Genomic DNA, 15,139 nt, shown 5'->3' with positions numbered 1-15,139 from the left:
GTGAAGCCGCTGCCTTCGGCTCAGGTTATGATCTCAGGGTCCTGGGATCGAGTCCCGCATCGGGCTCCCTGCTCAATGGGGAGCCTGCTTTTCCCTCTGCCTCTGCCCCTTCCTCTCCTCCTGCTTGTGCTCACTCTCTCTCCTCTCTCTGACAAATCATTTTTTTATAAAAAGGCTGTGGGAGGGGAAGGAGAGAGAAAACTGAGGGAGTGCCCACCAGAGAGGTGAGCACAACTTTCTCCACCCCCAGGAGCTCCGGCAGTCCCTGTTCCTGAAGGTGAGCGAGTCCACCCCCTCTAGAATGAGGCATCCCTGCAGGACCGGCCACGCTCTGCCCCTAGGCTGGCTTCGTCCTGGGAACAGGTACTGCGGGATCTCAGGGGCCATCTGAAAGCCTTCTTGGCCCACAAGCGTCCCCCTCACTTCCTAATTGAGGCGCGACACTTCCTGACAGGGGACTCAGCTGTAATAAAGGTCACCACATGGTGATTTCAAGTGTGGGACTTATGTTACGCATCACACAGACGGATCAGACGATGGTACTTGGCTGGCCTATGGCTCCTGTAGGCACAGTAAACTGCTTTCGAAAACATTCCTCTTGTCTGAAAGCATCTCAGATTCTGCTTTGAGAAGTATGTCAAGGATTATTAACATCCGGCGGTCGAAACAAAACGTGTCCCCGAACCCAGACCCTAAGGACAGTGCCTGAAGAGCGTGAAGGTCACCAACACATGTGCAATGACTGCTACCTGCTCCCATCATCTGGGCTTGACAAGGGGAAGGAGGGGAAGGAGCAGATTGGAAATCTGGCGGGGCAGCCGGAGTCTGAAGAAGAAAGCGGGCCAGAGGACGGGCACAGGCTGCCACGTTGTAGAACAAAACCTCAGCTCAGGGGTCCCCTCCGGCACAGGTGACCACAGCCCGTGTGCGCTGGTGTGTGTGTGTGTGGCAGGGAGCCCGTGGGCCTCGTGCTCTGGGCCTCCTCCCTGGCCCAGCGCTCAGCGAGCCCCCCGCCCACCACGGCAGGTAGAAGGGGCGGGGACAGCCCTGCGGGTCTAGGTCCGGGTCCCTGGGTCTCGCCTCCCCGTGGGAACTGTCCCGGGCCGGCCAGCGGGGTACCTGAAGGGTTTGCTGTCGGGGTCGGTGTCCTTGAAGCCCATCTCCTCCAGCTTACAGCGGCGGTAGAGCTCGTAGTGCCGGCTGTGGGTCTGCTCCCGGAGGTCCTCCATGTTCACCCGGATCAGCATCTCCCGCAGCTTCACGAAGTCGCAGTGCGCCTCGTTCTCGACTGCGCGGCGGGGGAGGGGGATTGAAAGCGCCCTGAGAGGCAGGCCAGGAGCGGCGGAAATGGACGAATCCCTCTCGGCCACACGGCCTTTCCACCTGTGTATGTGCAGGCTGCGAATGTGCCTCCCGATGCCCTTTCCCATGGAAAACGCGCACGGAAAGTTACAAGGCTGACAGTAATGGGAAATCGCAAGACCATAAAAAAATATCTAAGAAGACCTTCAGTGGTGCCTCAACCCAAACGCACCGATCAGACCCTCACGGGAATGTTTATTTGCTCTGCGCCCCGTTTAGGCTCGTGGCAAAGGCACGTTCAGCTGTCTGTCCAATAAACAGTTGCGGCGTCTCTGCTCCCAGTATCGTGTGAGGCACCGGGAGTTCAGAAATGAAGTCATGGAGTCTGGCCCTAAGGAGCTTACAGCTGGAGTGGAAGAATGGATGCAAAGAGGTGAATAGAATACAAGGCAAAAATGAGCACAATGGAGGTCTACGCAGTGCCAGCCCAGCAGAGGGGGGCCTGAGGTGCCCCCGCAGAGCGAAGGCTTCACCAGAGAGGCAACCCTCAGGATGACTCTTGAGGGAAGGAGCAGAATTTACCAGGCAGATCAGGAAATAGTCCACGCAAGGTCTCAATACGGTTAGGCAAGGTTATGTGGCTCGCGAGTTGCGTCTGGGCTCGAAATGCAGGCGAGCTGAAGGAGAGGCAGATGCCAAGGAGAGCAGGTGCCAAGTCTCCAGAACAAAGGGAAGAAACTAGGCCATCTGTAGATAGCAGTGACCAGGAGGGGTGTGGACCCAGGTGTGGCCCATCTGGATGGTAGGTCGTAGCTTGAAAGGAGGTGTTTTTTAGAGGGTGGATAATGGCCTGACAGCAGCAATGATGACCGAGACAAAGTGGACCCCACTTTCCGGCCCAAAAGAACAAGTCCCCTTGTCAAAAGAGTACGGCAAAGGTCTGCATTTGGGGCAGTGGCCGAGAAGGACAGAAACAGAGACCAAATCATAGCAAAGTGGACTTCTGGTTGGAACACAAGACTGTGAGCAGTGCTCTGGCGTGTCCCTCCAAGCATGGCGTCCCCAGGCTGTGGTGGGGGTGTCTGGCCTGACCATGTGGGGACAGTGGTGTCTGAGATGATGAACCGGCCTAGTCACCCTAGCTTCTGTCTTTCAGGGCCTGGGAGAGAGGCGTGGGGACAGGGAGGGGGTCTGGGATGACAGGGTGGGCCACAGTAGCAGCAGACTATCTCGTGGCCATCGGTGTGACCTTTCCAAAACTCACATCAGCTCACATAACCCCTCTGCTTAAGACCCATTCCCTTGGGACACTGAGCTGGCTCAGTGGGAAGAGCACGCAACCCTTGATCTTGGGGTCGTGAGTTTGAGCCCCACATTGGGTGTAGAGATTACTTAAAAAGTGAAACTTTTAGAAAATTAAAAAAAAAAAAGACCCATTGCCTTGCAGATAAAGACCCTTGCTGTCATAGAACATAAGCTAATATGAAAAATCACATTGGTAACTGGCAACTTCTCGGGACCAGCTCTTCCTTCATCTCTCCGGACAGTAATCCCTGGTGGCGGGTCAGAAGGACTGACTCCAAGGTCACTCGAACAGAACAGTGAACTCCAACTTATACGAAAAACCTCGAAAAACCCCTTTGTTGGTTAGGTGTACGCGATCTAAATTGGAGGAAGTCACTGGAACCACGTCTGCTGGTTTCTCCTCATTTTCCTCCAGGCTCCTGTCTCTCAGACCACAAACTCATTCCCAGTTAGGACTGTGGGTCCAGGGACCATTCACAAATGTTCCTAGCAGAGCATCTCGGCCCCAGACGGCAGAGAAGACCAAAATTTAGCACAGCTCCGATAACCATCTTGCCCTACCTATGGAAAAATCCAGCAATCACTGCCAGCCTTGTATGCGAGCGAGGTGGACAACTTCCCACCCACTTCCCAGGCCTTGCTTTATCCACAGAACTGACTAGTTCCACGGGTAACTTACCACGTGTCAGGCAGACCACGAAAGGAAGTTTCCTGAGTGTATATACATCTGTTTTGAAACTGTATAATAATTATATATATAGAAATAAAGAAGAAAAAAATGAATACCAATGTTTCTACAAGCCCGGTAGCAGCACCTTGTGTCTCTCTGCCTGGTCTTGAAATGAGACTTAACCACTATCCCGACTTTGGGCTTTCTCATTCTGCCTTTTTTTATACAGTTTCGCCACTTGCGTATGAATTCCTAAAAGGATAGATCTTGTTCATGTTGTCTGCTTGGGGAATTCGCATCAGTGGAATCATACGGCATGTATTCTTCTCTGCTTTATTGAGCCTAAGGTTATGTTTCTGAGATTCATTCTTGTATAAGTAACTATACTCCATTCATTTTCACCACTGTTTCTTATCCCATTAGATGAACATTTTGCAATTCATCCGGTCTATTTCTGATGGCTATCTGGTTTGTCTGCTACTCATCTGCTATATTCTTGTACGTCTCCTGGGGCCCTGGGGCCCTGGGGCCAATTACACAGGCTTTCTTGAACATTCCTTCTTACCTGGCTCCAAAAAACATTCGTTTTTGTTTTAGGAATGCTTTCTCCATTAGAGACAAAGAGAGCTTGCTCGCAGCAGAGAAGCCGGGGGTGGGGCCAGAGCTTGCCTACAGCTGCGGGAAGCCCACGCCCAGTGAGTACAGACCGGGACAAGTTAGGGACTGGCCACACAGCGGCTGGAGGCAGGGAAAGGGGCACCGTCTCCTGGGCGCTCACTCACCCTGCACCGTGCCCCACGGATACTGCCGCGCCTTCATCATCTTGTTGCCTATCTTCAGCTCCTCTGTGCTGCCGATGACAGCAAATGGCAGGTGCGCCTGGAACAGAAGGCAGAGGCTCAGAGCAGAGTCCCTGGAGAAAGGCACCGAGCATCCCTCGATACAACCGTTGCCCGGCTCTGGGACCTCGCGCCCATCACACTGTGGTGGTGTCCCCTCCCTGTCGCCATTGTCAAGAGGCATTTCTTAAGCTCTGAGCTGTGTGGGGCTAAGAAGCCTAGCCCACGCTTCTGCCGTTCAGAAATTCTCAATGATGTGGCCGAACACACAGGGAACAGACGAAGACGGGAAAAAGCCCAACACTGAGCAGATACCCAGATGAGCGCGCTGTTCACACGGCGCAGGTGCTGAGGGGGAAAGCCTTAGGAAGGCGGGTGAGTGGGATGAGGGGGGCTACGTGTGGCTAGAGAGAGGCCGAAGGGGACTGAGGGGGCCAGGGTCGCCTAACCTCCCCGGAGTGGGAGAGCCCTGGGAGCCAGTACGTACTGCTGACTGAGCTGTGGGCTCCTCGTTCTCACCCTTCCCTGAAGCAAGAGCTCATGCGGAACTCTCGAGTCTAGAAGTCAAGTCCACAGGTGTTTTCCCACAGGCCCATAACTGTGCTGGGTTGTTTTCAGCGCCGTTCGGGAGACAAAAGTAGACACAGCCCCCCTCACCCTCTAGGAGCTTACAATCTTGTTGGGAGCACTGGCATTACATACCCTGAATCGTATAAGACAGAATATGACCAAGGACTCAAATGTAGGAGCCAGTGCCTGCACACAGTAGGTGCTTAATAAATACTCCTTGAATGGAAGTAGCAGGGCCATGAACACAGTAGAGAGGAAAGAAAGCAAAAGTACAAACAGGGGTATGAGCGTGGTGCTTGCAGGGTAATGCAGAGCTAGGCCTGGTTGATGACGGTTTTGGGGGTCAGAGAAAAGGCAACTGCCCCCGACTGGTAGTGTGAAGCTTGGCAAACATTTCCAGCACCCTGTCTCCCAGGGAGCTGGCCAGGTCGTAAGTACTGTGACCCCCAGCCAAGTGATCCTGGGTGGGGCTTTACCTGAAAGGGCTTGCCACAGACAAGTGGAAGTCCACTGGAGCAAGCTTTCTTAGCCCACGTGGAGAAACAGGCCTCCGTCACAGACACGTGGACTCATTTGCTGACTCGTCTGTGCCACGAGTGTTTACTGAGCCCCTACTGTGTGCTAGGCATTAACGGTACAACGTTGAAGAAGCTCAGAGCCTGCTCCTGGAGAGCACACAGTCTGGCAGGGGAGAAAGACACGCCAGCAATGATAATATGGTAAAGTCTAGGTTATAAACAGAGGTTCAGGAGCTGGAGGAACAGAGGAGGGAGCAGCTCACTTCAGGAAATCAAGGCAGGCTTCACGGAGGCAGCAACAATTGTACCAGCAGTTGGAGTAGCTAGAGAACTGGTATGAGCAGCAGCAGCTGCTTACGAAGCTCGTTGCCTCCTCCCAACAGCACTGTGAGTTAGGTACTCCTAGCCCCATTTTATAGACAAGGAAACTGAGGTCCAGTTGCCAGCAGGCACACAGCAGTGAGGGCGAGCGCTAGGGATGGAGCCCGGGTCTCTCTGGCTTCAAGGCCCACCACTGGTCTGCCACGCCCACGTACGGGGTCCGAGCCACAGGCAGGGTGAGCACTCCAAACCCTGGGGTGATCCGGTGGCGAAAAGCCAGATGATAAGAAGCAGGTCCATTCTGGCAAACCTACAGCAAATGTCTTTTGTTTGCCTAATCTGTGCGTGTGATGTCACCACCACTCCTCCCTCTCCATTCTCTTTAGCACCTGCCCCCCAAGAATGTTCTTCAGAGTGGAAAATCGTAGGACTTAATTGGGAGCTCAGCTCCAGGGCACCCGCAAGTACCCTGAGGCGCTCGGCCAACCTGCCAAAGTGGCTCTCCCGTCACCCTCTGCCCACGGCTCTCAGAGTATCACCTCAGCAACCCCCTCCACCCCTTCCCACCCGTGCCTGTGCCCGAAGTGGGGACATAGGAAAGAGGAGGTTATGGCTCTATGGAAGATGGGCTGGGGTGGCCGCGGGAAACGTTGCCTCGGTCCTAGGAGGGGACCGAACATGAGGGTTGTTGGGCGTGCAACACACGGGGCATGAGGGGGGCACTAAAGTCTGGAAAAGCCCACCCGAGGGCCAGAGCCTCCCTGACCTCTGCCAGCCGGCTTTGTCGGAGGGACATCCGGGCACGGTTCATTCCCACTCAGGACCCCAAGACAAGTGGGGAACCTCAAATCCACCCCCAAGTGCTTTCTGGGAAAATGCTGCCCCTCCTGCCGAGACCCAAGGCTTCAGCCACGTAACATAAAAGAGCCAGAGGGCAGCGATGGCAGAGGGCTAGACCGAGGGAGGAGGTGAGAAAGAGAACCTTCTGGTGCATCCCTGGCTCTAGTGGAAAGTGACGGAGGAGGGCGTGTGAAGTGGGTGGGGACTTCTCTGGGCTCAAGCGGAAAGGAGAAAAAAAAAAACCCAGGAAGAGAATAAAGACATTTAAAAAAAATCAGTTTTGGATTCCCTTACGCCTGTTAGATTTAGCCCCACAAGCCATCGTTAGTTAGGATGACAGGGTCACTTGCTTGCCTCTTTCTCACTGCGCCGTCATTCTATCCCTGCCCCCGCCAGGGCTCCCGAGACCTCCCACGGCCCACGCTTGGCAACTGGCATCAGAGTCTGTTCGGATAAGCATCCGCAAGCGGAATTTTTCTGGGTGCTGCCGGGCAGCTTTCGTTGGCTTCTCGCCAGAGCGCTACGGAACGGTTCTCATACACCCTACTCGTGATCTGGGGGAAATGACTTGCCCAGGTCCCAGACTCCTGGGCCCAAATCTTGCCAGGGAGCAGTAAGGCCACCGAGCTTTAGCCGCCGGGCCCTCCCCGCCACCCGCAGCAGCCGGCGCTCTGCCTCCTGGCTAAATGGCAAAAAGCTAACCCTGAAGGGCAGGAAATCGTGGGGCCGGGCTCCAGCCCTCATTCCGCTGCTCTTGAGAGATGGGTGGCTTTTAAGGACCGGGAGAGAGTTGAGCAGAGCAGGGAGATGGTACGCGCTCCAAGCAATCACGCTCCCGGGGGTGACACTTTGCAGGTGTGGGCCCAGGGAGGAGACTGCTGGCGGCAGGACAGGGCTGCCCCTGAAACACGCGCAGATGTGCAACCCCCCCCCCCCCCGGCATCAGATGTCCAGCCTCCGAAAACTCCGAGAGACACTCTCAAGCCTCCTCTTGGGAGTCTGTTCTCAGATTCACTACCTTTCCTGTCTTGTATCTACCTTAAATTCCTCTTAGTATAGGGGCGCCTGGGTGGCTCAGTCAGTGAAGCGGCTGCCTTCGGATCAGGTCATGATCCCAGGGTCCTGGGATCGAGCCCCGCATCGGGCTCCTTGCTCAGCAGGGAGCTGCTTCTCCTTTTCCCTCTGCCTGCTACTCTGCCTGCTTGTGCCCTCTCTGTCAAACAAATAAATAAAATCTTTTTAAAAATTCCTCTCAATGTATTTTGAAGTGTTGGATGATCCCATTGGCACGAACTGGTCTATTTCAGTTCCAGAACATCCGTTATAGCTGGGAGGCTGGATGACCGTTCTCCTCCGTCTGGTGAAATAGAGATGGTCAGCACTGTTCATTCCTTGTCTGATAATAACCCGATCGCGAGTGGCTTCCTCCCGACATAGCAATTTTTAGAATTGAAGTCTACAACCTTGAGAGTTATCAGGGCACGGGTTGAAGATGCGTGCAACAATACCGCTCACTCCCTTCTCTTGCCGACCCCCAATCGGACATTGTTTTTCAGACCCACCCATAGGCTAAGGGGGAGGCTGTGACCTCATTAGTCTTATTTCCCCGCCATGGAAATCCCTAGTGGGGGGCGGCAGGATGACTGGCCACTCTTCTCCACTTGGGCAGGAGGCTCCTTCCACTTCTTCCAATCCAGTCCCCATGACAATCGGCTAGGGTGACTGAGGCTGTGGGGCTAGAGCCAGAGCCAGAATTGAAAGGCCAGCCCCCATTCTTCCTACCACCCAAGCCCGGGTGTTCTGATTCACGCGGCTTCGTATGCCACAATTTGTCTGAAGACCTTGGGGACTTTTGACACAGTTGTTCAGGTGACAGACAGGCGAAGCAAACCCGCCTACGTATGTTATAGCAGCGGCTCCCCGCCCTTTCCCCAACACAAGAGGTAACATGCGGCGTTCGCTTACATGCCCCTCTCCCGCAGGCATGCCCAATGCCAGCCACACTCCTCCCCACTCAGAAAAGCACAGTGGAATGTCAGGGAATGTTGAGTGATGTTATTATAGGGATAACCCTAAATCCACTCAATTCAGGGATAGCCCTAAATCCACTCAAATTTAGTTTTTCAAAGTGAAACGCCAGCACACTTTGGACTGTTGGAAGAAAGGACCCAGAACCGCCTCCCAGCCAAAACAGCATGGTTGAGAACTGCTGCTTCACAGCACGAGAAGTTTCCAACCCTAAGGCTGAGCCTACCCTAGGTTCAAGCAGGAGGGCACAGCTGAGCTGAGAGCAGAGCCCAAAATGACTGTTATTCCTGGTTCACAGTGTAATGCGCTGTCGTTTTTGGACGCCACCTCAAGACGGCTGAGAACTCTTTCCCCTATTAATTCTTAGCAAAGCAAACCACAAGCCCGAAAGCTACCTGGCGATGTAGGGGAACCCAAGTTTGAAGGTATCTATGGGGCCCGATGCTCTGAGGTGACTAAGCGCTTCCAGACATCGTGCCAGTGACACCACATGACGCTTCTCTCTAGGTTCCCCTTTTTCTGCAGGCTAAGCCCCCTTTCAGGTTTTCTCATCTTGGCGAAGCCTGGTTGCCATCGAAACGCCCTGACTGCTCGAGAGGATAAGGGCCCATCTTTCTGTTCCCCCTTTATTCACGCTCATGATGGGTCAGAGAGGCTAGGACTCCACCCACCCCAAGCCACGTAGCCTTACTCTTAGGCCAGATTGTCAAAGATGATGAGGGACTTCTCATAACCAACACATCTCCGGTGTACCGCTGAGCGGCACGGCGGGCAGAGACGATGACTCGCCGCCCCGCTATGCTAATTTGTTGGCCAAATTCTAGGAGGTAGCAGCTGATACCATAATGATAATTCAGGGGCGGCGGCAGCTGGAAAGTCTTCTAAAAATGGCTTTTATTACCAGGCTTTCCTGAGTTTGGCTATAACCGGGCATTATGTCATTAGGAAAAACTGATGCCTCTCAAGAGAGAGAGAAAAAAAATCTGTTCCCAAAGCAGAGGCTTTCTGAAAGCTATTAGCTGTCTCCTTGAAATCACAACATTGAAGATTTCGCAGCAACAGCATCGACACGTTGTAAAGAAGCATGAGGAAATGTTTGACTCCCCGCCTTGCTCATTACTCATTCCTCTAGTGGCGGGGGGCGGGGGGGGGGAGTGGGAAAGGACTGGAAAGATGGCAAGTCGGGGTGGTTTTTTTTTTTTTGATTCATTCACACTTAATAAAGCAAAGCATCACCCTGAAACTTTAAAAATAACATTTCTCTAGTCACCAGAAAAATCAGAGGCTATATGTCATTACTCCCCCCGGGGGTAGAGGCCTCGATGATCTGTGTACGCACTGTCCTGGAGCCCCGGAAGCCCGCCAACTTTTTCTGCTGTGGGTTGTCATGGCATTGTTTTGGTCAGAGAGGAAGACTGTTTGCCTTTCTGGCAGTCCCAGGGGGGCTAGCTTAGACTGAAGCAGCATCAAAAAGGAGGGTGGAAGGAGAGGTCCGAACCCCCCCCCCCAGACTCTTCCTGAAGTTGGCCTGTCCCTCTCTCAGTCTCTGCTATCAATCTCTGCATCTCTGAGGCTTTGAAGCAGCCAACACTAAGGGAGAGGAGCTGTTTGGGTTCTGGATTCTTCCTCACAAACACTGAGATTCAGATGATGGGGTTGACCTCACTAAAATGGATGGTGATGTTCGACGACCAGTTTGTAAAATAAAAATAATGATAAAAATAGGGGCGCTGGCGTGGCTCAGTCGGTGAAGTGTCTGCTTTCAGTTCAGGTCATGATCCCGGGGTCCTGGGATCAAGCCCCGCATCTGGCTCCCTGCTCAATGCAGAGCTTGCTTCTCCCTCCCTCTGCCGCGACCCCCTGCTCGTGCTCTCTCGCTCTCTCAAAAAAATAAATAAATAAAATCTTTGAAAAAATATAATAAAAATAAACAGCAAATGGTCAGAAAGTTGAACCCCTGTGCTCCCACTCACGTTCATGGTTCCATTGATCTCTGCCACTGACTCGTCGTCTGTAGGGAATTGGTAGATCTGGACCCCGTTGCTGACTAGTTCGCTGGTGATTTTGATTTTGAACTTCGTTAGCTCGCTCTTCGAAATGGCATCTGATTTGGCAATGATGGGGATGATGTTCACCTGGGGGAGGGAGGAGCAAAGCCGGATAATCTGCAACCGAAAGCAGCGCGACAGAGGACTTCCACCAGCTCAACCCAAACGGCCCAGGACTGGCCACCTCTGTAGCCAAATCACAACATAATAAATGACAGTGGGTGCTGCTTACTAAGCGCTGGGTACTGGACGAAGCGCTTTACGTGGATTAACACAATTAATCCTGACAACACTCCTCTCATTTTGCCAATGAGAAACTGAGGCACAGAGAGGCTAAGTAACTTGTCCGAGGCCACAGAGCAGGTACGTAGCAGAACTGGGCTCCAGATCCAAGTTTAGCCTTCTTCCTAAATCCAGAGTCTTGGGGCACCTGGGTGGCTCAGCTGTTAAGCGTCTGCCTTCAGCTCAGGTCGTGATCCCAGGATCCTGGGATCGAGCCCCGCATTGGGCTCCCTGCTCAGCAGGAGGCCTGCTTCTCCTCTCCCACTCCCCTTGCTTGTGTTCCCTCTCTCGCTGTCTTTCTCTGTCAAATAAATAAATAAAATCTTTTAAAAAATAAAAAAAATCAATAAATCCAGAGTCTTAACCAGCTCAGCTCCAAACTGATGGGCTGTGTGATATCTTAATACCGAGATCACTGCTTGGGTGATTCCGAGCAGAAAGAGGACCGTTGGGAATCTGTGGCTGACAAGGAGGGGAGGTGGTCACTCCTTGTTAACAGTAAATTGGCCCAACCGATCTGGTGCAGGCTAGCCCCAGCGTGTTACGGACACACCCCCATGGGCCATGGCAGGGAGGGGAGGCAGGGCAGAGCTCAGCGAAGGAGCTCACCTGGCCCCCCTTTCTGGCAGCAAACTTATGAACCAACCCAGCTGGATGAAGAAGACCCTCTCAGTTACCAGTGTGATCTGACACTTCATGCAAAAAAGAGTTTGACTGCCTGAGTTTTGTGATTAATTTCTTTTTTTTTTAAGATTTTATTTATTTATTTGACAGAGAGAGACAGCCAGCGAGAGAGGGAACACAAGCAGGGGGAGTGGGAGAGGAAGAAGCAGGCTCCCAGCGGAGAAGCCTGATGTGGGGCTTGATCCCGAAACGCGGGGATCACGCCCTGAGCCGAAGGCAGACGCTTAATGACTGCGCCACCCAGGCGCCCCTCGTGATTAATTTCTGCACAAAGCAAGCAGGCATATATGCCCAGTTTCAGACAGCAGGACAAAGGCCTAACGCCACCCCAAAGTTAATCCATCTGAACCCTGCTCCTTGAAATGACTCCAAGCAGAGACAAGGCTTCTGCTGCGGGAGGGTGAAGAACTGTGCCCCGCCCACGCCTTCGTGGGACAGAGCACACCCGAGCTCACGTTCACGGGGGAGCAGAGGCGTTGCCGCCAGCAGACTCCTGTGGGGCGTCATCCATAGTGCTTGGGCCTGGGAAGGAGCTCGACACTCGGAGGCCGCCGTCTGCCCGCTTTACACGTTGCCTGCCGAGTACCCATAAAGGTTGCCGCCCGTTTTACGTGCACCGGGTCAAAGATTGAGCCCTGCAGGTTCCTTCTTTGAAGTCTTTGCAGGAGGGGGGCGGGTCAGAGCCTTTGCCAAGGGGGAAGACGGGCAGAGCCAATTCTCCTCGTCACTTTTCACCGTGTCCCCGTGGACACACGACGAGCCTATGCCACAGGCTGCTTAACTTAACCCCACCCACCCACCGGGCCACCGGCGCATGGCTCTCTGCTGCCCTATACAGGACATGCAGGGCATAGCGACATTTCTGCCGCAGCCGGTACTCCTGGGTGGTGAGCTCATGGCTGCAAAAAAAAGAAAAAGAAAAAGAAAAAGAAAAAGAAAAAGAAAAAGAAAAAGAAAAAACTGCTCCTATTTTGATTTGAGCTGAATGTCAGTTTTTCTCACGGATAGGCTACTAAATAACGCATATAAATTAGAATTTCATAAAATAAAATACCTTGGAGTCAGAGCGAGCCAGGTCCAAATCACAGACCCCTTACAAGTTGTCCAACCTGGAGAAAGCTACTTGGCTCTCTGTGCCTCAGTTTTCTCATGAGGAAGTGGGAATAACAGTACCCACCACACTGGATTCTTGGAAGGATGAAATAAAATAATGTCTATAACGTACTCATCCCAGTGCCAGGCACATAGGCAATGTTAGGGGGAAATGTGTTCGGCTTTTTAAGGAATCCTGCATCAATTCTTTAGTACAGCAAACAATCCTTTCACAGGAAGAACCCTTGTCTGATGTCTATCTGGTGTGGGACTTACATTTTTCAGTTCCTTTTACAGCAGGACACGACCGATTCCCACAGCCATCTTTCTCAGGAATGGAGGCCACAGAACGTGGCGCCAGGGATCTGAGTTCGAATCTAGCCTCTGCCAGAAGCTAGCTACATGACAACAGGCAAGTCCCTTAACCTCTTAGAGCCTCTGTGTCCGCTAAGTGGGGGATAATGACGGTGTTTGCCTCAGCGGGTTGTGAGAATTCAAGGAGATACTCCAGATGGTGCTTGCACAGTAGTGGCACAGAATGAGGATTTAACAAACATTAGCTGCTGTTACTAAAATTCTTATTGATAATAAAAATAACCTCCTTCAAAGTCCAGTTTGCCTGTTCGAGAACAGTCAATCCTGGGGCAAAGAAAAAACACCTTTCCGTTGCCAAAGGCTGCGTGCCCAGGCCCTGGCAGCCATCTTGCCTGCAGTCACCCTTAACCCCCAGAGCGATCAGGGCAGAAAGATGGCTCAGGGCAGACCCGTGCCCAGCGCTGGGAAAACGGATCACAAGGTGTACGACGCAGGTGCTGGATCAATGACACCATCTTTCCGGAGGGACAGGGAATGAAGGAGAGGATGAGGAGGCCACAGAGCGTCTCCTGGAGTCTGGCACCGGCGTGGCCCGCGAGACCAATAAGCGTGGTCCCGGTGCATCCCGCCCCCCGCGCGCCCTCGGCCCTGCCTCCGTACCTTACTGTCCAGCTTCTTCATCGTCACGAGGTCCAGAGACTTCAGGGAGTGGCCCGTGGGCGCGATGAAGTACAAGCAGGCGTGGATTCGGGAGTCGTGGTAGCTGTGCAGCACCCTGCGGATCTTCAGCTCCTCCTGCAGGTAGGCCTCGAACTGGGCGTCGATGAATTCCACGATGGGCTTGTAGCTGGGCAGGGAGAGCAGGGACGTGGCTGGACCGCTTGCAAACCTGGGCTTTCGGTACAGTCCCTTCTCGAAGTTTAAAATGCCCTGGGTCATCTGGCTCTCCCCATGCAGCTGGGTTCCTCCAGCTCCCTTCGACGGGCCGGCCGAACTTCGGCCTCTGGGCACAGCTTGGCTCTGGAATGCCCGCCTCTCTCTTCTCACCCCAGTCCTGCCCTCCCAGACCTCAGGGCCATGGAATGTCCCCCTCCTCTTCCACACGGTCTTCCCCACTTCTGCCAAAAACCCCTTCTGTGACCCCGGAGTATACAAAAAATGATAATAATGCCATCAGATCGCTTACTCTCGCTTCACAAGGATTACTGTCCCCTCAAATACGCTGTGTCCCTCTGAGGGGCGGAGGCCATGAAGGGCACTAGTCTCGTCCCCATGGGGTATCTGCGGGTGGGTTGATCATGCTTCGGGCTGGTTCCCAGTCTGTGTTTCCTCGGTTTCCCGCCCTCCACCCCCAGTGCCTAGTGTGACAGCTGGGAACCCGGTGGTGGCCGGGACCTCTCCTTGACCCACCGCGGGGGAAAGTTGTCAGAACACTCTGGGTTCCGCTCAGTCTTGCTGGATTTATGGGACAGCCCACATGGCTCCCCTAAGGTCCACATATTTTTCTGGTTCTCATTTCCTCCAAGAGTGTGACTTTAAAATCTAAGCACATTGACAACATTTGGTAGAGATCTCCCCCCTCCCACACACGCACAGCCAGCTCACTGAGTCTCCAGGCAAAATCCCCTTTATGACCCCAAGTCTTGCCAGGGCGTCTTAAACCAGAGCCAGTCCTCTGCTCCTCCCTGTCCCGGGAAGCTTCTCTCTTCTCTCCCGGGCAGTTCCTGCCACCCCTGCAGCCTCCGTCTGCTCTAACTAGGTCAGCGTGGCTTCAGCTCTGCCTCTGCTCTCATCACCCCATCTGTCCGCTGCCTCGCCATCCAAGGCTTCCTGCCTTCAAGACCAAGCAGCGAGCTTGCCGATAGCACTGCCAGACAGAAACATGATCAAAGGGATCCCCGTGGTAGAGAAGGGAAAATGGCTTAAAAAAATCCCCAAATCCTAGATTCTGAGAGCTACATACAGAGGAGAGATCCAGGTGCAAGGTATCTCTGGAGCCCCAGAGAAAATTCCAAAAATAAAATCCTTTTTTCCCCCTTTCTTCCTTTGATCTCGCTGAGTCAAACATCATTCTGAAGGGTAACAGCATCCAAGAATCTCTTGGTGTCAAAGATCCTTAGAAGGTTCCTGAAGAATTAGGAGCAAGTGTGGGGGATGCACCCCTTTGACTTCTCTAATTTTTGGATGATTGGCTCATTTGAATTATCGAATCATGGCACTGCTAGCTTTTTTTTTTTTTTGCTTTCTCCATTACATAACTTTTTTTTTACTTCATTTTTTTATTCTGCAAAAGGAACCAAAGGAGGAAAGAAAAGAGTGCATTTT

At 53.1% G+C, this 15,139-nt stretch overlaps 1 protein-coding gene across 6 annotated transcripts in view; it reads right to left on the bottom strand.

Annotated features, from left to right (window-relative positions):
* The window catches only part of SEPTIN6 (septin 6), a 63,376-nt gene that overhangs the window by 13,398 nt on the left and 34,839 nt on the right, over positions 1-15,139 (bottom strand). For all 6 annotated transcript variants that reach the window (XM_045787454.2, XM_045787453.2, XM_045787455.2 and 3 more), the window contains exons 4-7: positions 13,475-13,661; positions 10,367-10,528; positions 4,060-4,156; positions 1,120-1,288 (exon numbers count right to left, since the gene is read on the bottom strand). In XM_045787454.2, the coding sequence (XP_045643410.2) occupies positions 1,120-1,288; positions 4,060-4,156; positions 10,367-10,528; positions 13,475-13,661 (615 nt within the window). The remainder of the gene's footprint in view (positions 1-1,119; positions 1,289-4,059; positions 4,157-10,366; positions 10,529-13,474; positions 13,662-15,139) is intronic.

This window comes from Ursus americanus, chromosome X, assembly GCF_024610735.1.
Source record: "Ursus americanus isolate L20-20 chromosome X, mUrsAme1.1.p, whole genome shotgun sequence".
NCBI classification, from domain to species: domain Eukaryota; kingdom Metazoa; phylum Chordata; class Mammalia; order Carnivora; family Ursidae; genus Ursus; species Ursus americanus.
Note: the sequence above shows the minus strand (reverse complement) of the source record. Positions and strands in the feature narration are given on the sequence as shown.